Source organism: Gallus gallus, chromosome 2 (genome assembly GCF_016699485.2).
Source record: "Gallus gallus isolate bGalGal1 chromosome 2, bGalGal1.mat.broiler.GRCg7b, whole genome shotgun sequence".
Taxonomy (NCBI): domain Eukaryota; kingdom Metazoa; phylum Chordata; class Aves; order Galliformes; family Phasianidae; genus Gallus; species Gallus gallus.
This window is the reverse complement of record NC_052533.1, coordinates 117657064-117679720: the sequence shown is the minus strand read 5'-3', so window position 1 is coordinate 117679720 and position 22657 is coordinate 117657064. Positions and strand designations below refer to the sequence as shown.

General features: G+C 44.4%; 1 protein-coding gene across 12 annotated transcripts in view; it reads left to right on the top strand.

The window, feature by feature from the left end:
- The first annotated feature begins 3197 nt into the window (after positions 1–3197).
- Positions 3198–22657, top strand: part of STAU2 (staufen double-stranded RNA binding protein 2) — a 166480-nt gene continuing 147020 nt past the window's right edge. For 3 of the 12 annotated variants that reach the window (NM_001389390.2, NM_001389389.2, XM_040677690.2), the window contains exons 1-2: positions 4004–4094; positions 21963–22170. In NM_001389390.2, coding sequence (NP_001376319.2) covers positions 21972–22170 — 199 coding nt within the window. In that variant the 5' untranslated portion in view covers positions 4004–4094; positions 21963–21971. Of the gene's footprint in view, positions 3234–4003; positions 4924–6103; positions 16473–19025; positions 19060–19443; positions 21097–21962; positions 22171–22657 lie in introns of those variants that run through there. The other 9 variants (XM_040677711.1, XM_040677672.2, XM_046919733.1 and 6 more) reach the window with 7 other exon arrangements.

Here is a 22657-nt window from a genome sequence, read left to right as displayed (position 1 = left end):
TGCAAATAGCTGACACGAAGCCAGTCATGTCTTTACAACTCAAAACAAATTAAATGTGTGAATTCAAAGTAGAGATTTAGGCCTGGCTTTATTGCAGTTCTGGATACATGAGCTAGAATAATTAATACTGTGTCGTTTTCTTAATGTCTGAGTGCAATTGCTACTATGTACTATAAAATAATTTGCCAGTATAATTTTTTAATTTTCACTAGCATTATTAAAAGGGCAAAGCATTTATTTAGGCAGAGCTCGACGATTTCCAGCACGGATGTATGAGTAGAATGCAAACAAATAATTTCAGGGAGATGCAGTTCTACCTGCAAAGCAATCTGGATTTGGGTCAATGGGACAACTAATGAAGAACTGCCTATCATACCTTCATGTGGAGAAAATTAGATGCAAGCTGCTGGTTGCAAAGCCAGTACGTCATTTTGTTTGGATTCACCTTGGTGGTGTGGTCTTGGATAACGATATTTTTAAAGGAATGGAAGACCTCAGACTCGTGCAGTTAATCGAAAGTGATGAAGAACATTGAATATATGCTGACAAGTTCTAATTCATTTTGATTCTGGAAGTGATTACGTGATTCATCTGCTGTGGGGAACTCACATTTTAGATGTGAATCATGAGAGATAATATGTGAGCGGTTAAAAGTTTGCTGCTCGCAAATCTTTACTGGAACGTGAAGAACAGTTTCCATTAGCTGAGAAAGCTCTGTATCGTATTTGTAGATTTTTTTCAGTCGTATCATGGTTTGTTCATGTGTGTCATGCTGTGTCCTACACAGGGTAATGATGGTTTTAGGCACTTGCGTAACATACATTGCTCATGAATGCACATTTTAAAAGTAGAGCTAAAAATGAACATTTTATCAAAGCCTGTAATGAAAAGGTGTCCAACAGGGGGCTGTAAAATCTCCATCCTTGGATGTTTTCGGAACTGAACCGAGTGAGGCCCTGAGCAATCTGCTGGATTCAAAGCCACATCTAGCTTTAACATCGGCTCTACTTTGAAGGAGTTGAGAGGCTGTAGAGCAGATGACATCCACGTGTCCCAAGTTCTGCTGCTCTGATGTATAGGTTGAAAGCACGCACCTGCTTCTGTGGTTCTGTCCATCTCTTTCTTGTTAAGTACATCACTGTGTGGTGGACTTTTTTTGAGCACACCATGGGATCTGTTGAGGGGTAGAAACACATTCGCTGATGACAAAATGTTGGGCGAATCAGCACTCTCATTGTATATGTATGAAATAGAGTGGATGCATGCATGAGCCACGCACCTCATACTGTCAAAAATCAAGATTGTTTTAATGATTCTATGAAGCTGTTCCTGTTGGGGGTACTGGCTGCCTTTTATCCTGTATCTTAACAGCAGAAGGAAAAAAAATCATTCATAAAGGTACAGAAAATGTAAATAATGACCCATATATTAAGTTATTGGATAAAACATGCTTTTTTTCTATTTGTATTCAGTTTTCTTTCAGATTTATACCATCTGTGGCACAGAATGCATTATATTAAGATATGAGGTTCACCTGAGTTTGTTAAAAAAAAATTCGCCATACATCTTTAAACCAAGTTTTTACCTGTGTGATAATATCTTACAGATGTTGAATATTAATAGCACAGACTGGAGATACTAGGAGCTTGTTGGAACCACATTTATTGGCTGCCGAAAGCTTAGATTCAGTACTTAAGGTACAGTAGGGTTCTTCAAGCTGTCACTAAGTTAAAATTGCCATTAGTAAAAGCAAACAAACAAACTTTTATAGAATCTGTCACGATCCGGCTTCTGAATGACCTTTGCTTGTGCCAAAGCTTTTGTAGGAGCCTCACGAAAAGTATTTGTGTTATTTCCCATCGGTATATTATAGCAGAAGAGTACATAAGGAATATGTACTGTATTCTTGAGCTCAACTCCTAAATGAAATACAAGGTAAGGAATGTCAGCAAACTAAACAACGGAAGAATGAGAAGGGAAGGATGACAAGCTACCACAGCTGAAGGAAGGGTGTGCATAAAGCTGCCTTAGCAAATGCTGCGTTCCCAAAAGTGTATTTAAACAAATTATGTCATAGTAGTGTTCTGTTAGTGTGAATAAAACCTCGCTGTCACCTAGATACTCATAACACCATCCTGTCACTAAGCCTCAGTACGTGTGTTTGGTGTATAAATCATTGTCTCTAATACACAAGCTTACAGAATATGTCTGGAGGTGCACTATCAGCGTGCAATTATACCCCCAGCGCCTGGGAAACTGGTTGGGCTCCATCCATCATCGTGTTCTTCGCTCTCAGCTGGTGCACCAATTCCCTGCTTGGTTTCAAGACAAGGTTTTAAAAAAAAAAACCATGGAATAGCATAGATACTGACAGAAATGCAACCTTCAGATTTGTTCTGAGCATGAGCAAATACCTGTTGGTTTCGAAATATATACCTATGATACATCTGATGTTCCAAGATAGTTAGAATTTATTTCACCCGTGCCTCAATAGTTCTGTTTTTCTATTTATTTCTAATTTAAAGGAAGGTTTCATTGCTGAGAAATGGTTTCATTGCTGAGAAATGGTTCAGCCTAAATCTGGCATTACAAAGTGCTTTCCATTTTGTTTTTCCTGCCCAGTCCTGTACTGTGTAAGCGACAAGCAAACATGGCACTAGGGGCGATGCTTTGGTAATAGAACCGTAGGACTGCCGTAGGGTGGAAGCCCTCAAAAAGCAGCACTGAGTGCTGACAACTCAAAGGGCTTTGCAGCCTCCCTGGGCAGCTCCTGGCTGGGAAGCCGAGGTTTTGCCACTGCTGCTGCTTGAGGCCTCTGGCTGCTGCTCCGTAAGGGCAATGCCCAACAGCTGTAGCAGTTGCCCTCCTCTTCACCACGTGTTGCTGCGAGGAGCCGCGGTTTGATCGGACACCACGTAATCCGCATGGACTGCGATGCTGCCATCAGTCGTGCTAACGACATTTAGCCTTCCTCTCACCACTCCCGCCTGAGAGAGGTGAGGGGTCACGCCTGAAAGCGGGGCTGTTACACGACGTAGAGGTTCTCCTCTCGCCCCGTATCCCCGCACGCCGTTCGTTCCCCGGCTGCGCACGGAGGTCCGCCGCACCGCCCTGCACGCCTCACCGCCGGGCAGAGCGCAGGCAGCAGCTCCCGGTGCGGCGTCGGCCTGGGCCGGGCTGCCGGTAGGGGGCGGGTCACCGCCAGGGGAGAACGGGAGGAAAGGAGAGGTGAGGTAAAGCGCTGCGGGGCTGCTCTCGAAGGAGGTTAAAGGTAGCAGCCCGGCGTGTGACAGCCGGCTGCCGCTCAGACGGGCGATAACGCAGCTGGAGTAAAAGCTGATTTTTCCCGGGGCTCTCTCCTCTCCAGTGCGAAACTGAGAGAACCGTGGAATTAAAAGGACGGCGGGCGCAGCGAGGCGAGCGCCGGAGCGCTACCGCGGCTCATGCGTCCGTCCGCCCGCTGAGAACTTGCGGGCGCCGCGTTCTCCGTGCTTACGCCGCTCTCGTAGGGCCGCCTCGCGAGGAGCCGGCCGGGCCGCAGCACACGCGGATAGCGGAGCTCCTCGCTCGGTGCCGCGGCCGCCGCCGAGTCAGCGGCCGGGGTCGCTGGGGCTTCGCGCCCGCACGGTGCCGGCAGCGCCCGGTCCGCTCCGCCTCGCCCCTACCCTGGCACGGCAGCCCCGCAGCCGCCGCGGAGAGCCCGACGTAACCGGCCCCAGCGGCGCGGGAGGAACGGGGGCGGCGGGCAGGCGGCACGGCTGCCGCTAGAGGCGCTGCGCGGCCTCGCCGGGCCGGGAAGGGATACGGACGGGGCCATTCGTACTGCGGGAGCGGGGGGGAGCGAGGCCGCGGAGCGGCGCCGGGAACCCGCCGCGGGCGCCGGGGGCCGGAGGGGCGATGGCGGGGCGGCGGGCGAGGCCGACGGCGGGCGCGGGGCGGAGGGCGGCGGGACGGCGGAGCGGCGGGGCCGCGGCGGGAGCGCCGGGGGGGGGGCGGAGTGGTTGGGGCCGGCGGCGGCCGCCGCGGCGGCGGGGTCAGTTCTCTTTAGTGTTTGCCGATGTTGGAGGCGGCTCCGAAGTGTCCCCGGGAAGCAGGTAACGGGGCCCGCCGGGCGGCCCCGCGCCCCTCCGCCGTGAGAGGAGGGCGGGCGCGGGACGGGGGAGCCAAGCCTCGGCCGGAGGGGAGGGGGCTGCCGCAGCCATGATGTCCGGGTTCTGGTCCCGCTTCTCCTCCTCCCCGCTCTCTCCCCTCCCGCCGGCGCGGCGCGGCCCCGGGCAGGGGCTCCTCCGACCCCCGGGCGCTCTCCTCCCGAGGCACCGCTGCGCCACGGCGGGATGGAGGAGGAGGGCGGCGGAGGCGGCACCGACTCCGCCATCCGCCCCGCGGCCCTCGCCGCCGCCGCCGCCTCCTTCTCCTCCTCCACCTCCTCCTCCCCCGGGCGCCGGAGCCGGGCAGCGGACGGCCGCCGCGGGCACGCAGGTGGGCGCTCCGCCGCAACCCCCGGTCCGGCGCGGCCCCGGCCTTAGGGCCGGGCGGTTGCGCTCGGCTCGGCGGGGCTGCGGGCCGGGCCTGCCCGGAGCTGCGCGAGGAGCCGGTGTGGGCTGAAGCGGTCTCGCTCTCCTTGGCCTGCTGCCCCCTCCCCGCCCCGGTGTGCCCGATCCGCACGGCGGGTTCGGAGATTCCTCGTGCAGTAACGTTCGGGTTCCCGCACCTCGCCCATCCGTTTGTCCGCGTTACGTCCATTGCCTTCGCTTCATTCACCACGCTCTTCGCCTGAACTTGGGACGGGGTCCTAAACTTTGCCAGCAGGACCGCGCTGTCGTGCTCCCAAAATGGATGTCAGTGTTCCTTCCATGAGGCAACTGGCAGTGGAGCGGTTCCCGGGGGCTCAGCGGGCTCGAAGGCTGCAGGGCTGTGTTTGAGGTGGGGTGGAAGGAGAGGGACACGTTTTGCAACAGGCCCAGGCCCTCCCTGGCCTTCGGGTCAGAGAAGGCTCATCCTGAGCACGTTGGGGTCTGGATGGGGCTGCTGGGTGCTGACCTGCAGCTCAGGGTGCTGCCTGCCGGGCCCAGGATGCCTAAGCAGCACCTTTCCTGGCAGTGCACCCACCCAGCGTTGCCCTGTGGCAGGCAAGCTGTGCCTCTGCCTGCTGAGGACTGTCCCCCTACAGCAATTGCTGTAGTACTGAATAAAGTTTGTTGCACCGAAGAAGAGATGTTCCACCCACTCTGCTGCTACTCAGTGTCCCTCAGTGATTACTGAGGAAATGTGTGTGGATTGCCACAGGGCACAACTAAAGCTATGGCTCTGGTGTAGCTAGGTGGGGTTGCACTGCGCTCCTGTGATTGAGTGCAGGTTGCTGTGTATGTCACTGACGTTACTGCTGCACTGGAGTAAAGCCTGAGATGTATAGTAACTCCAGGTTGGGAATCTATTTTCTAAATACAGGGAGGTTCCGCACAGGCTTTGTTGTGACACTGCTGCCTGTAAATGGTGCCAGGTCTGACAGTTCCCTGAATGAAGCCTTTCTGACATCCAGCAGCACCGTGTGATTCTCGGCATCGACTTCCAATCATGGATCCTCTGCTTTGCCCTGGAAAAACTCCTGGGGAGGGAGATGCCTGCTCTTGCTGTGCTCACTCAGATTCTGGATGCTGGGAGCTGGAGTGAGGCCACTGCTTGGTTGTGGTTTGTGAGGGAGAGTGCAGTTCAGGTTTTCCTTGCTTCAAGGAACTTGGTGATGTTTGGCTTTGGCCGAGGTCATCAACTTTGGGTTCTGGTCAGGCTGCGATTTGGAGGCTGAAGTCTTCAGATCTCATTCCCAGCTTCAGCTACCTCTTCCCTCCAGAGTAATGTCAAAGTAATAACACGTTTGAATAATCTTCAGTCCTGAGCTGTGAAAGTGGCTTGTAAAAGAGCTCCCTTATTTTACATGTAGGAAAACTTTGTCAGAGGTGTTTCAGTGACTTGACCAAGTTTAAAGAGGCAATTAAGTCAATCAGCCCCTTCCTTGGGGGCAAATGCCAGGGCTGAGTCTCCTGCAGAGGTTTACAAGCACAGCTCTGCCGCCATCCTGGTGCGTGTTGGTGAAGCTGGGTGTGTTGGGGTTGTGAGGTGCCACAGAATGACCTTGGAAGGTTAGATGGTGTGGCAGAGCAGGTCAGCAGTTGCAGCGCTGCTCCTCCAGCCTCTGGGAGGACTGCCCCTGTCGTGCTCTGTCTCTTTGCTTTGACCTGCCTGGAGCACGTGGCTATTGATCTGCTAGTCCTCGAAAAGAAGAGAAGCGCTTGGATTGGTTGTGTTTCGTCCTTCAAAGCTCATCCTATTACAGTATCGTGCAAGGGAAGCAGACCTTGTAAGATGCGCATATGCGGTGCTGGTTTTATTATGCTTTTACTTCATACATACATGTAGACATCTGCATAGATTTCATCCATTGGAGAGCCAAATATCTGCTTCCTCACACCCTGTGGGTGAGGTGAGGGAGGACCCAACCTGCAATCTGTAGCAGAACTCTAAGAAGATAACTTCTGTTGACGAGCCGCCAAAGCTTCGCTTTTCCTTCCTTGGCCATATGGATCTCCTATCAGCAGCAGCACCAAGGAGCTCCCTCAGATAGGCCTGCCCTTACCAGAACCAATTATGTTACGTTTCTCATCTTTGGATCAGCCCCACAGCCCGTATTTCTCACAATAATGCCCGATTTTCCTCTCTCTTCCCCAGAGAGGAAGAGAAAGCAAGGAGGAAGGTGCTTTCCTAAAGCACCTATGGTAACTATTGCTGGAGGCTGTGCAGGAGAGCCCTTCAGGTGCTCGTGCTTCCCAGCTGCTCTTCTGCTGGACTGTGGCCATGTTAGCATCACACCCTTGTGAGGATTAGGGTTGTGAGAGCCCGTGCAGGGGTCCTGACCTGAACACCCCTCCTTCCCTGCTTGTTGTTCATTGCTTGCTGCTGCAATACATACAAGTTCAGGAGTTCTGTTTAGTATGGGGGTACATCAGGTGTGAGACAGGGTGCTGAGAAGCAGGCAGGGAAGAGAATGAGGTGTGCATCTCTGCACAGGGAGGAGGGATCTGTGATGGTGTAAATGTGAGGGGAGCAGAGCTGGTTGGAGCATGTGGCAAACCATGGAAATGGGAGAAGTGGAACCTGTGCGTAACAATATAGTAAGAGCCAAGTGCCCTGCTCTTTGAGAGTGCTCATGTCTGCTCATTGTCAGGGAGCAGTCACCATCACATTATCCAAAGTGTGTTTGTGTTAGAAGAGCAAGAGTTCAGTTAAAACCTGAGAAGTGGTTTGCCGTGCCTTGGTCTGGAGACTGTTCAGAATAAAAAAACTTCCTGTCACAACTTCTCATCTGAAAATGACTTTTGAAAACCTGTCTGGTGGTGTAAGACTGAAGTCACACGTGTGTCTGTAGCTTGCAAAGTTGGCTCATACTGTGTCTCGACAGCCACCCTGGTGTTTTTAAGCTGGTGGTAGTTGGAGTGTTTTAGTGAAACCTGTGCTCCAGTGTTGTGTCCTCACCTCTGTTATACCTCTTATTTTTGGTTTACTCAAGTATGCTTCTGTAGAGTACATGACTGATATGTAACGGATTTATGGATACTTTACCTAATAAAATCAGAGTTTTATTTCTTTGTCCTAGTAAATAACTTCTTTCATATAAAATGTTTAATTTTATAGTCCTCTATCCCCATGATCTTCTAATTTAGTCACTGCTGAAATGGTAGTGAGGGGTTCTTTTTAGACTAATTAGAAGTCAGCATTTGGGCACGGATTTCAGATGGTGTTGGAGAATGGTCACGGTAATAGCCAGTGGCTGAGTCGTACGGCTTATACACTGAGTTGTCCTGCTGTCCTTAGTTTCTGGAAAAAGGCAGCTTGCTAAGATGTTGACCGTAGTACCGCACACTCAAAGGATGTATTTACAATCTCTTGAAAATCTCCAAAGGATTGCACTGCCGTTGGCCGTGCTTACAGTTTCTCTGCCTGCCAGCTTTGAGGAACAGGGAATTAGTGCTGTTTGCCTCCTGGCTGCAGGAAACGTTTCTGAGGGTAGGAGACTGGATTGTTTAGGGAAGCTTCTTGCAGTGCAAATGGTCCTCTGTGGGAACAAGAAGACTTCTATGAAAGTCAAGAAACCTAATTTTTACTATTATTGCTATTCTTAGTTTCTTTTTTTCTTTCTTTCTTCTTTTTTTTTGAATCTGTTATGTATTTGTTGTTTCCAGTTTCTTGTACAATAAACCCAATTAAGAACAGTGGTGTTAGACAATATAAGGAAATGTCAATATAGCAGACACGTAGATTGATTTCAGTCATTGGAGTTGTATTCATTTATAACAAAAAATGTTATAAAAAAGTAATGGTTTGTCTGACTTTTTGGAAAAGAGAACTTCTATGTCATCCAGACAACACATCCATACAGCTGAAATGTTTTGAAGCGAGTAAATCATCATGCACTGTTCCCAAGGTGAAACCGCAGAGTTGGTACAAAGCAGTGTTGGGTCAGTTTGTAGCACATGCAGTTGTACTGAGACAAAGAAAGAACTGACATTCTGTCTATAGGGGATCTGGCTGTGCTATTAGACAAGATAAAAACAAGAAGTAGTCTAAATGTTCTTGTTAGAAATTCACCATTTTTTCCCCCTTTTGATCCTCCTTCGGTCCTGCAAACCAGCTTGCAGGACTTTTTCAGAACGTGGTAAACATTTTCTCTTCTTTTGGTTTCAGTCTTATGTTTCTAATAGTACTGAACCAGCATGCTTCGAGCTGTCTTCCATCTGTGGTGGCAGCGTTTCTCAGATGGACAATGCCAGTGTTGTATTGTGCTTAAGAGAATAGTATACACTCAGGATATATTGTTTTTGCAACTGGTGAAAGGCTGGGAATCTCAAGGAATATAAAAAATGACTACAGAGAGGTTTTTGTGAAAATCCTTCTGTCTGTAACTCAGTCCACCACGCTTACAGGTCTTGTATGAAATAGGCAAACTCTCTGCTTCCGTTCTGCAATTAAGGCTGTCTGCCCATCACGAAAGGGGCTAAGAACTTGTCCTGGATCAGGAGGCAGGTAAAACCCACCCTGCTTTCTGAATACTCTCTCTAAACTCTATTAGATGAATCCATAAGGTTAGATATGGGATTTGACCTTTTCAGAAAAGGAGAACAGCCCACGTGGTCTTTTCTTCACTCTTTTACAACTGAGTGGTCTTCATCACTTAGGTAAAGCAGTAAGTAACTGGAAAGTCACTGAAGATACCAGGACCAGATTCCATTTCTAGGGACTGATGAAGCTATTATTCATGAGGACATTCTGAATGTGGACTTGAAGCCAGCTGTAGGTTCCAGGAGAAGAATTAATCCATTAGTTTTCTCCAGCTGTTGCATTACAAGACTGTAAACTCAGTGCAGCACATGCCATGGAGGCCCTTTTTCATGTGACCATTACATTAAAGAGTAGCTTTCTTTGCTATCGTTGCAAAAGATAGCAAAGGGCAATGAGGCTGGTAAAGGTTCTGGTGCACGAGTCTTATGAGGTGTGGCTGAGGGAACTGGATTTGTTTAGACTGCAAAAGAGGAGGCTCAGGGGAGACCTTATCGCTCTCTGCAGTGACCTGGTTGTAGCAAGGTGAGGGTTGGCCTCTTCTCCCAGTTAACTAGTGTTAGGGCAAGAGGTAATAGCCTTAAGTTTTGCCAGGGGATGTTCAGGTTGGATATTAGGAAAAAATTCTCCTCAGAAAGAGTGGTGAGGTACTGGAACAGGCTGCCCATGGAGGTGGTGGAATCGCTGCTCCTGGAGACGTTCAAGAAATGTGTAGGTGTAGCACCTGGGGACGTGAGTTAGTGGGCATGGTGGTGGCAGACTGATGGTTGGACTAGATGATCTTAGAGGTCTTTTCCAACCTTAATGATTCTTTGATTGTAAGTCCTGTACAGCTTACCTTTGCTTTGTCACCTCGGCCATCAGGAGCAAAAGAGATGTAGTTTCTCTCAAACTAATATAGCTAATGGCCTAGGTCATTCTCAGCTTCCTGATTCCTTCAGTTTTGGCAGCCTAGTTTTTTATTCTGGATTATGCATTTTCCTCTTCATTTCACTAACATAAAGGCAGGGTAGGGCCGAGCACTGTGGTTGTACTCGTTCAGCCAAGGCAGTTCTAGTTTCAGGGCCCATTCTGCTTCATTAATGTGGATACCTGTGCTGTTAACAATGGATTACAAACCTCTACTCCAAAGCTTTGAGTCTGCATGTTTACCAGAACTTCTGTTTTTGACACGTAACAGCCAAGATGTTGGTTGGCTTTTTGGGCTAGGAGCACTCCATCCCTTTGGTACTGAGGGTCATTCTTGTTGGCCAGTGATAAGACTCCATCAGACACATATATAAGTATCCAAATAGCATGTATTCTCTTGGACATCTTAGAAAAGTGGGTCCTCCTTCCCTTTTGAAGTGTTTTTTATTTATTTGATTTTTGTTTTGAAGGTGAGGAATAGGACTCTTAGGTCAGAAATGGAAGTTCAGAGCAGGTTTTTCTTTTGCTCTGATTTAGAGTGATTTGTGATTCACAAAAACTAACTTTACCTTGCTGGAGTTAATGCCCTGGGAGTCCTGAGAGCGCAGTGAGGGGTAAGAAAGAGATCCCTTTAAAGTGAAGCTCAGAGCATGCTCCATCTGTCCATTTAGTCATGGGCCTGTACTGTTTGTTGCTAATGGATTTGGCATTCCTCCTATCTTCAGACTTCTTTCTCATTGTCGCTCAGTTGCAGGTTCTGTTACCTTTTATTCTGAATCCTTTCATATTACCACTGAATCAAGCAAGTTGCGCTTCTAGTCAAGGTTGTCCTTTGCTTTATTTCTAATTCTATATCTGTGTAAAAGTTCTTTTAAGAACTTTTTTTTTTTTTTAAAAAAAAAAAGAATTTAAAATTTTAACTCACTGTTTCAGGTTATGGTTCTTTTTCCTGTAATAGTTATTCCTCCAGTCTGCAGAATGTAAGTTATTCTGAATCATCAGCTATATGGATTGAGATCCCTCATTTGCTATCCTGTAATATATCCTACTCCTAATCGTTAGTAAGTAAGCAATTGGAGGAAAAAATCTCCTGCTTTTGTCATGCTGATTCTGTGTACTCACAGTGTGCTCAACCTGAACCAAATCTCTTTTTACTAGCCTCTTTTCTGCTGTTTGTTGTTAGTTTAATATCCTCCTCACTGATCCAGCTATAGAGATTAACCTTTTGCCATCTTGCCAGATGCATGTTAGACTGCTGTGCTGGAATGCGTTTGCTCAGTGCTCAGCAAGTTTTTAATGTTTAGCTTCTCTCTGATCATATAGGCAGAAGTTTTTCTTCAGTGTTTTTTTGTCTTTGCTAATTTACATGAGCTGAAAGGATCTGTAAGCATAACACCAGGATTTTTCCCCCTTCCACGGCTGCCAAAATCTTCTGTAATCTGCACCTTCTTGTGGAGATAAGTATTTTTTTATCACACCACTTAAAAATGTCTGCCCCAAGCATGGATTTGCTATAAGGAATCAGCAGGCCCTTGCTTTTCTCATGCACTGTGCTGAGTTGTTGCCGATGACTTTTTGCATTCTCAGCATGCTTAAAGAGTCTGAATTGATGGCTGCTTGTTGCGTGTGGTTGGAGAAGTTAGCTTTGTCCTCTTTGGCTTTCCCTGAGACCCTCCCAGGCACATGTCTTTTCCCACCTGGTTTGCTGGAGCTGAGAGTTAGTATCACCAAGTCACGGCTGACTAAGTGGTATCTTTTCACTTCCATCATTTTTACACTCTGTTTTCATTGCTGAGCCAGGCTTGCGTCATCAGTTTTGCAAGTTTGTGACCTTGCCCCCAAACTTAGCAACTCTGAACTTTCCTCCAGTTGAAAACAGATCTTCAGTCAGATAACTTGGTACAGCGTATCTAGTACTCAGTAGTTATTTTGCCTTAGTTCATCAACTAATGAGGGCTGCATGTGAGATAGGAAGAATGCTCTTTCTCTGTACTCTATAGAGCTCCTAATCTGACAAGGTAGGCTTCATCTATGAGCAGTGTGCCCATTCTGTCCCTTGGCAAACAGAGAGCTAGTCCTAGGAAGTGCATTGAACTCATCTTGTATTCAGGCATCACAAAGCATGGGTACAGGACAGCTGAGAGAAAGGGGAACTCGGAAGTAATTGATGAACAGGAGGTGAGAATTTCCCTCAGACTTTGACTGGGAGCTGCAGCTTTTTGGAAGCTGCAAGAGACTTAAAGTTGGGAATTTACCACTTGGGCTGTGAAATGCTCTCTTTGTTTAAATATGCTTGTGGCTAATTAAACAAAAATAAAGGCACATAAACCAAAACTGTATCACCTTCTTTCAGTGAAGCATAACACCCACCACTTTGTCCACTGAAGCATCCTTTTCTGAAGGTCTTGGAGCTGTTATGATGGAGGATTAATTGTAGAGCGAGGGAGGCTGGTAGGAAGGGCTGTAAGGATTTGTGAAAAGAAAGAATTTATTTTTTGTGAAGAATTAGGCACGTTTCTACTGCTTCACTAGTCTTTGTTATGTGAAATGATCGGTAGTAGCTTGTCACAGCCAAGGAAAACCAGAATCATTTTCTGAATACCATTCATGTGCAATTTCTGGTTAGGGAATATGTTTTTACTCAAGAAGGGATTTCTGCATGTTTCAGAACAAAGAGTTGCAGGAATGTTTTGCTTAGAATCATCCTAAAATAAGAGTATGTTGTAATTTAAAGTCGATCAAAGCTATTTTGAGGTGTTAAGAGTAAAATTACTGGCTGTTAGCACAAAGTGGAAAAAACACAGGTTTTTTTTTTTTTTTTTTTTTAAATAGTAATTGAATAAGAAGCTAGAATCTGTGAAGGAGTTCAGCTTAGATGCTGATATCACAAATAAGGAGCCAGTTACAAGTTTATGAGCAATTCTGTAGTGGCAGCATGTCAGGTCTGAGTCATGGTTTTTCATTGACTTAATCTCCTTCTGAACTTTTAAGCTGATGATTGATTGTTAAACCAGTGGCTTAGGCCGCCCTTCTTTTCTGCTATTTTTCTTCATGAAAAAGCTTAGTTACTCATTTTTGTTTAACCTGAGGCACTTGTGGTTTATCTGCTCATTATCTGTAATTAAAGGTGGTGTGACACCCTCTGCATACAACGGCAACCAATAACCATTTCAGTGTAGACTTTTTTTCAGTCTTGGTGCAATATGTAAATGGTTCACTTGAATGATTCATCTCAGAAAATGCAATAATTCCACATTTTACTGAAATTCAACTTCGTGATCGCAATTTCTGGAGTCACTACATCTTCATTTCCTTGAGCCTTTCTGACATGTTTTGTATGGATGAGTTCTGGGGTAGCTGTGAAAATTCAGCACTTAGTGTTGCAGAGTCTCTTGATGATTGTCCTACTCCACTGACTGTGGAACCAGGTGAGGTCATCTTTTGAACAAGTTGCAGGTGTGGCTGTGTATTGCAGTCTGGCTAAGGAGATGCGTGTTTTCAGTTTCCAAGAGGTCATAGGTAGATCACTTCCTTGCCATGACTGCTAAGAGTTATGATACTGCTATTGCCTTTTGGATTAGTGGTTGAGTGATTGCTCCCAATCACAGCAAGCTAATACAGAGAAGGACATCACCCTCTAGCTTTGTGCATCTGATCAGTAAGGCATGTGTAAGCTAGTTTTTGGGATTTATCTCAAACCATGATGAATTTGGTACGTGGAAGGTCTTCTGCAAAGTGGGCTTTGGTGATCATCTTGCTGTTTGGTGGGAGGAAGTTTCTCATTTTCTTTTCCATAATAATTCAGGACATCCTGGCTGGGTCAAACTGGTGGCTGTGTCTGAACCAGTACTGGGGCTGGCCAGTGCAGTCTTTTTATTGGGATAAAGTGTGTGGCAGCGTGCAAACTGGGAATTGGCTGTTGGAAATTTCCCCCTCCTTTTTTTTTTTTTTTTTTTTTTTTTGCCATTTTCTTTGATTTCTGTACAGCATCAGTGAAACAGGAAAAGCTTTTTGATGAGTTTATCTTTGAAAGGTGGTGGAGGTTTGCATGAAGCAGCCTAATCTTTCCCCTTTGTGCTGTGGGTTATGAGCAGGTTGAAGAGCGTTGGAAAATCTGACAGACTCAGTTTTTGATGCAGCAGTTTGGCTTCTGTTATCTTTTAGTTTTCCTTTGGCACTGAACTCTTTGATTTGATAGTCTCATTCATCTCCTCATCGTTTCACGCAGGAGTTTTGTCATTACGCTTCTGAAACTGCCTTAGGCCAAGCCACTTTCCCCAAGAGATGTTTGTTCTGGTCACAGTGTGCTCTGAGGAATTTCCAGATGTTTGAATTTTTTGTTTGGTTTCAGACTTTGCTTCAGCGTTCTTTGATAGCAGTAAGGTTTTGTAAGAACGGCAGTTCTTTTTTCCATCCTGATTCAAGATGGGTATTAATGAAGTTTCTCTACTTCGGAACTCTGCTACTTATTTGCCAGTGAAGTTTCCCATTGACCCAAGTGGCCCTCCAGCATGCACAGGACTGGCCTCTATTTTTTCTCATAGGCAATGAAATGAACTGTGTGTGTCTCCTGGGGTCACTGGGCTTTGCTGAGCGTTGTGAGGCACGGTGCTGCCTGTGTTGCTCCTTTCTCAGCATTTTGGTGTCAGCCTTCCAGTTGCTGTGGAAGCCAGAGGGATGGCTTGTCCTTCCTCTCCTCACTTTCTGCTGAGGTTCTCTCATTACACGTTTTTAGACTCTGTGTAATTTGCATGCACAAATAATAACCAATGTCCTAATCCACGCGTTTTCCTTCGTTCTTTAGGAGAGGGCTGGTCTTCAGTAAATGTGTTAGGTGTGGCTCTTAAGTCTGCAGTGCTTCTCACAAGAGTTTATTTGCTTCCATAATTATGTCTGTTAGTTTTAATAAGGTCTATTATCGCTTGTCTAAGACAGGTTTGACAGTAGCCTTTGAGTTGGCTTCAGTTGTCTGTATTTTGACATCCAGTGCAGTTGGAGGTGGAAGTTATCTTGTCTAATCCTCAGCCATCGCCCAGCTAACCCTAGGATAGAGCCTGCTTGTTGATTGCCTTGATGTACTGATTAGCGGTGTAGTGCTTCTGTTTAAACACATGCAGTAGTGCCATTTTGTTGCCTTTTCACGTTGACGTTTATCTGAACCATCTGCCACGTAAAATGTCAGATGTGACATTGGTCTTTAGAGGGGACTTCTGCTTTTTTGAAGGTATCCATATGTGATGTTTTAGGACGTCTCAAATGGTGCTTTTAAACCATGGATGGGCTACTGATTTTCACACTTTATTTCCTTTCACTCCATTGGGGCACTTTGCTTATGTTTGGAAACCTAAATTACAGCTGTCTTTATTCCTCACCTGAATCCTTTATATCTTGCTGTACGGCTTTGTCATGAGGTGTAGTTTACTGTTGTGGTGTGAGATGCACCACACATGTGGATGGCCTTGCAGATAACACTACTTCAGCTGTAGTGGCTTAAGCAATTTACTAGCTCAAAAACATTTGCTTGTTACATTTGTTTGCGTTCTGCTGTATAATGTGTATTTCAAGTTGTATGTATCTTATCTCAGCTGCAGGGTAAGACATTTCTGTTCTAGTTGTCTTGCTAACGCATGATAATTAATAGCAATAAAAGTCCTCACCTTTGACCATTTTGTTTACTGAGAATGTCTTAGATTTTAGCCTTTCGATTCCATACTTAGTTACCTTATTGGCCTATTTTGTTTTTGTTTGGAAATGTTCCTGTCTTTTCAAAATTAGCAACTCTGGAAAGAGTTGTTAGAAAAGGATTAAATCAGTGACAGATTTAAGATATTTATTAACAAGTAACAGTGGTCTAGGCATTGGTTCGTGCTTTATGTAGCATCTAGGATCAACACAGCACTGGAGATTCGGAAACCAATATGGTTTCATTGTGAAAGAAATAAAAGTGCAAGATGAAACAGATTCTAGCACAGTTTTCTCAGTCCTTGCTCTTGGTTTTCATGTTCTTGGTCGCAATTAAAGAAAGGTGGTTAAGCTGACTGGTGTTTGAAGAAGTGGCTGAAATTATGAGTGCAGATTTTTCATCTGTTGAATTTCCTTTCTCTTTTTATTCTTCCCCAAAATACTTTTCTGCTTCTCTGGTTTTCAGCCAGCAGTGGAACGCTCTTCAGAAAACCTCACTGATCATATATAGAAGTTTGCAAAAGATATTCCTCTGCAGATAATATCCCGACAGAAATAACTTCTGTATTTTCTGAAAGTGTGATAGGATTTCATGTTCTGACCTGGCGAAAGCCCAGAGAAATCTACAGCTGCTCATTCTGCCCGCGTCTGCCCGGCCTTCCAGAATTGTGTGTGCCCCCTTCTGCCGCCCTCAGGAAGCCAAGGAAGCCACTTTTGAGCAAGTGCAGCATTTAGTTGTTCCTCTGAGGTGCGGCTTAATGCTGAGCAAGCAGGTGAACTTTTCTATCGGCCTTGCAGCGCCTTTAAACTTGAGCGTTAGTCTGTAATCTCTGTCCATTCACCTTCCTCGCTGTGTGCATTTTTATCTTTGGTTGTAAATTGTTTTATCAAACTACCTAAAACAAAAACTAGTGATTTATTTTTTTCTTATACCTCGGGAAATTGAAATGCTTGTAAGGCCTGATTTCACTTACTGTCATGTATTACTTATATGTTAACTAGCTTGTAGCTGTGTCCAGGTTTCCACTGAAGTTAAGTTGTCCCAGTGTAAGGCATTGTAGAAAAATAATAATAAAGAAAAAATGTAGGACAGTGTGAAGAGGCAGAACTTCAGTTTATGGTTTGGCAAGGAAGTTAAGCTGAATAGCACAAGTTGAAAGGGCTAATTGCTTGCACCCATGCCAGGTCATAAGTTTATGGCTCTCTGTGTATGGGCACAGACTCTCCTCTCATCTGTCCCTTACTTGCTTATGAGCTGGTTCAGTGAGGTAACTTAACATGGAGCTCTGTGGTGGGGGAAGATTGGACACAGGTTTGCCCTCAGCTGTGGCAGCCAAGCTTTAGGTCAATCAGCTGCTGTCACACCGCCCCTCCTAGGGCAAGAAGCAGCAGACTGATGGTGGAACAAGTGCTGAGTGCAAACAGTGTGAGGACCAGCACTGATGGAGTCTTCTTTGTACACCCTTTCATGTGTAGTTTCTCAATTTTGCATCTTTTAAGTGTATACACAAGATAAATTTTATTACTAATTCTAGAGAGCCATCTGCTTATGTTGCTTTAACTCATGTTCCTGCTAGCCAGTTTCTGTGTGACTATCACATTATTTGATTTTATGGAACAGGAAAGATTGAATTAACTGCTGCTCGAAAGGTAATGCAGAGCTGTGTGTGTTCTGTCATCCCCATATCAACTGCCAGATACAGCAGTACCACAGTAAAACAAACAAGCATGAAGCTTAGGACCTGTGTAATATTTATATGTGTGTGTGTGTATACATATATGTAAGTATATATATGGCAGGTATTGCCTATATGTAAAAAAGGCCTATATGTAAAATGTAAATATTTGTACATTATACTTTTGTGAAGCAGCACACAGGAGGTACATTTAACTTTTGGCAGTTTTCTATGCTGTTGAATGAAGTAATGTCAGGAGAATAAATGGGTTTAATGAATTTTCAGGCTAAACCCAAACCCTCTTTGGTTAGGAGCCCGTGTTAAGAGTTCAATGACTTGTCATTTTTTTGCAAAAGAGTTCCATCAACAAGATACTAACTGCTGCAGGGATTGGTCTGGAAAACAACATTGAGATGCTTCCCCCTTAGACACTGACCACAGGCTGTTATAATGCTGATCCTGAGCTTTTCAGTATTTTCATTGTTGTGGATGATAGAATAAATAAACTTGTTAAAGTTATAGATGCTACAAAGCAGGGTTGGAGGAGACTGCAGGCATTTCAGAAATGGAATTAGATTTCATTATGATCTTGAGAAATTGAAACAAATGTCTTTTTCTTTCTTTTTCTTTTTTTGTCTTTTTTAAGGGAATTCTAGGAAGACAGGAACAAAGTCTCATTAGCTGCAATACAGTCAACCTCACAAATAAAACACAGCATGTAACATGCTGAGTAGCAGTTCAGTGGTGAAGGACCTGGAATCATAAAGATGGCAGTGTTGTGAAAAGTTGGCGCTAATTAGAATCTCAAACAGGAAGTATTGAATAGATAAGATACAAGATGTCAGTGTCCGGTTCTCACTGTTAGCTTTTGTAAAACACTGAAGTAGCATTTACCTGTCATTGGTTTCACACTTGTTCATGGTATAGATTGTGTACATTTAGTTGCATGACGCAGTAGTGTGAGTGTGCAGTTGGCACCCTGCTTATAATGTGTATTTTCACATTCTGCTCAGATGAACTTCAGCCTTCCAATTGCTGTTTGGGTCATTAGCTTCTCCAGCTGCGTTGCTTTTTTTCCCATGGAAGCTTTTCTTTCAGCTCAAGTTTTTGCTGTTTGAAAGGTTCACGTTTTGAAAGTACCTTTAACATGAAAACTTTCTGCTTGCGTTTCTGCCTTCCTTGCTGTCTTACCTACGTTTTTTCTTTCTTTGCTTATTAGATTAGTTTGACATACTCTAAGAAAGGAGATATTCATGAGACATTCCTATTTATTAAAAATATTCTGAATCTGAATATAGCTAAATAACATATTAGAGCATACAGGAAAAATAAATGGAATACTTGACAGTGATATTTTCTCTTTAAAATCTGAGGGTTTTTTGTTCTGATTTTTAAAGTGAGGGAAAAATTCATGGCTTATACATCGTTGAATGAGAAAGTTGATACCAAACTGCCTACTGACACCTGTGTAATTGCCTGGATACAAAAGGCTTTCAAAAGCTGAGATTAAGAAATATGCAGTTACAGTGTATTTACCTCCCTTTAGGAGTCTGGTGGGGCCTTTCTGGTGTAGCTGCGCAGGACAGGCAAAGAGGAAAAGCACTGCTGTGTTTCAGAAGGCACCCCAGGCTTTTGGCTCTAACTACAAAACTTGTGGCCTTGTGCCTACAGACTTCAGCTCTGCGTACGTATCTGCAATGAGCACTGCAAAGTAATATCATTGCTGTGGTGTTGGCGTGGCAATTGGGGACTTCATAAAGGAACAAAGCTGGCAGTCAGCAGCTGCACAATAAAGATTTCCAACAAAGATCCGAGTGTTTAACTTTGTGCAGCATGAAGAAAAACTCCTTTGTGGGCCTTTTGATGTATCAGCCCCATGGAGGGAGCTGGTTAGCCACTTGAGATGAGGTGTGTGGCCTGTTCCGGCCGTACCCATAATGACCTAATGAGTTAGCCCTATTTTATCTGCTGGATTTTTCACAGATATCCACGCAGAATATTTGCAGTTGTTTTGATTATGTAACTGGGTTTTTATCTCTGACAGCTCTGTAGGATCTCCCTGCCTCGAGCCCTGCATTTTGGGTTGGCTCTGTGCTGCAGGGCCACAGTGTGCTCACTGCTCCTAGAATGCCATGACACTGGTACAGAGGTGGAGATGAGCGGGAACGTGCAGGTTTTCTCTGACATCAAAGTTGATTTACCTCATAATGTGAAAAGGACATTACAGCACTATGTCTGCTATACGCTCTGTTGTTTCTGTCTCAGTGGGTTTTTAGAACTGGATGCAAGTCAGTAATCTGTGTGTCTCACCTACTGAAGAGCTAGACCTTGGAATTACATTTACTGCCTGAGCAGCTCTGTTTATGCAGGTTTATTTACAAAACAATTAACGGTTTCTTCTAGGAGTTGTTTGGCTTTAGAGACATAAGAACAGTAATAAAATAAACAAACCCCCACATCTCTAATATGTTGTGATGTTATTCTCACTTCCTACATGCTTTATGGCAGTACAAAATGTCTTTCTTTCTCCTAAACTTTATCTTATTGACTTTCCGTTCTCCGTGATCTTACTACCAAACTATTTTTTTATCCTTAATAGAAAAGGATCAGACCTATGATTTATCCCTGTGGAACATCAGTACTATAACAGCTATGAATATACTTCATAAAGCTCAATTTTTATTTGAGTATTGGTATGTCCTGTTTTCTTGAAAAGAAGAATAAACTCTCAAAATACTGGAAGCCCAAAGGTTGCTTGAGAACTGATTGGGCCTGAGGTGTTCAGTAGTATCTCATGCAGTATCATATGAATGATCTTTCTTATAGTCACAGTTAGAAGCTAAAATACTGCAAATATTCCAAAGTGTTCCTTAAACTTTAATTATTACAATGATTCTTCGTATTATTTATGTTGATGTCATTTTAAAGATAATTTTTAATAACTGTGGCCTGATTCTGCCATTATTTACTTTGATATTTGCAATTAAGAAACTTTTTGAATTGATTCTGATTCATATAAAATATTTGAAATGAGTATTACATACATAGTTATATCAAGGAGTTCTATATTCTCAGTCTTAGGTCCCTCTAGCAATATTGCTGTATTCTATGACACTTTCTGTTAAGTGACAGTAAAATGTTTGCAGTCTGAATTTAGCCCTTGAGTTTGAACACATGAAGTGTTTGGATGTATCTCAGCTAACTGTGTGTGTATTTTTAAACTCTGTCACTGTTAGCATTTTACTTATGATGTTTATGAACAGTGCAAACAATTTCACCTCAGCTTCATTTCTAATTATTATGTTTTTAATTTTTGGCTTTCCAGAGATTAAAATCAGTGTGTCTTCCCTAAGTAATATAAATAGCCTTCCAATCTGAACAGCATCGAAGTACAGTTTCACAGTAATATCATTTTCATTATATAAGTGCAGCTGTGCTAAAGTAGTTCTACTGCTCAGTGATGTGCAGTGATGTGGGATTTTATTCCAACTGGTGTTTCCTTTTAAGATCTGATACTTGGGTATTTTAAAAAAGATTTGAGAGAGAAGGGGTTGAAAATACCAATTTAATCACCCCAAAAATTGCACAGAGCAACTTGTTTCAGTAAGACCCTAACTAGGAAGCTTTTCTGTAGGTGTTAAATGGGATTTTTGCTCGGGAAGAGAGAATTACCCAGCAAACATGGCAAGGAGCTGCACAGTGGTGATGTTCCATGTGAAAGGTGAGGTTTCACTTCATGTCCTTCTGCACCTTGGTCAGAGGTGCAGAGCTGCAGCCAGCAAAGGTCCCAGATCCCAGGCTGTGTATTGGCTGTTATGAGATCATCCCTCTCTGCTCTACATTACATTTAGTGTGTATGAGCCCTTAAAACACACTTGGTGTCTGTTAGTGGATAGGAACAAGTGATAGTATCGGGCCTGTTTGGGTGAGGTCATTGGTATCTGACGTATAAATGCTTTAGGCACTGCATTTTGGGCAGCACAGGAAATCTGCGGTACCTTTGCTTATTATTTATGTCAGGATTGAAGTGTTCCACCTGTAGCTTGGATAAGTAATTTTTCAGAACTTACTTTCCCTTTTTTTTCCTTCTCCTTTATTTTTTCTCCACTTTTTCTTTTTATCCACCTGTTTTCTACTTTGCTAACAAAAAAAGTAGGATTTTTCTCCAGTGGCCCTCTTTGGTATTTGTATGCACTTTATTTGGAAAACTTGCTACTGTAATTTGTTGCAAATCAGTTCTTGGAGAAAGCAGCCACTGCTGATCTCATCAATAGAAGATCTGTATGGAATTTTGTTCTAGAGCAGTGATTCTTCCAGCTGTTCTTTAGGCAGGGTTATCCCACAGTTAAGCAACAGAACCTACAGCCAGGACATGTGGGTTCTGGTTTGGTGCTGTTCCCTGGCTGTGAGCAAACCACTCCGTTCCTCCATACATTGGTTTGGAAGTAATGTTTGCAGGGCCATGAGTTCTGTGGGTAGTTTTGTCACCCAGCTCCAGTAGCAAAAAGGAATGTTGTTGGTATCAGTACTGTCATTTGATATAAAAAATGCAAAAGCGCCCAGCTCATGCTGATTTGTTTATTGTAGTGATAAACAATGGCACAAGTTAAGATGCAGACGACAGCAAACCTGTCCGTCCCTCCCATGTCCCCCATGGTGCTACCCCTGCCAGTTACAGCCGCAAACACGCTGGGCCTGCCTTCCGCCATGAACGGATCCATTCCGGAGTCGGCTGCCAGCTGCAGCAGCCCCACTGCTGGCCTTGCAGACCCCGCACCATCCAGCAACCCACCAGGTAAGGTGGCCCAAGTGCATTCTGTGTGCTGTTGAAGGGAATCGTTTTGTTTACTCATTAATTAAAAGTAAAAAAAAAAAAAGAAGGAAAAAAAAAGAAAGGTCTTAAGGAGGATAAAAATAAAGAAAGAAGATTGTGTAGAAAAATATTCTGTCTGAATTGGCTGTTCTCTAAGTTAAGTTTCTTTAACTGAGCCAGATTTACAGTGAGGTGCTGGTTAATAATATAGAAGCTCAGAAAAGAACATGTCTGTTTTGTCGCATTCTGAGTATCTTTTACAGAGAAGTTTTAGTTGCGCAGGAAAGCCTCCAAGTGTATTTCTCTTCCCTAGAACGGAATGTCTTCAGACTGCTTGGCAGTGTTTGGTGTTTCCTTTGTAGCCTAATAAGTGCAGTAGTTCCTATGCTGAACTGGGTATAAAATACAGAAATGTTATAATGAATAGTTAAGTGAGCAGGGAAAGCATGTGCTAAGGTATACAAGTAAC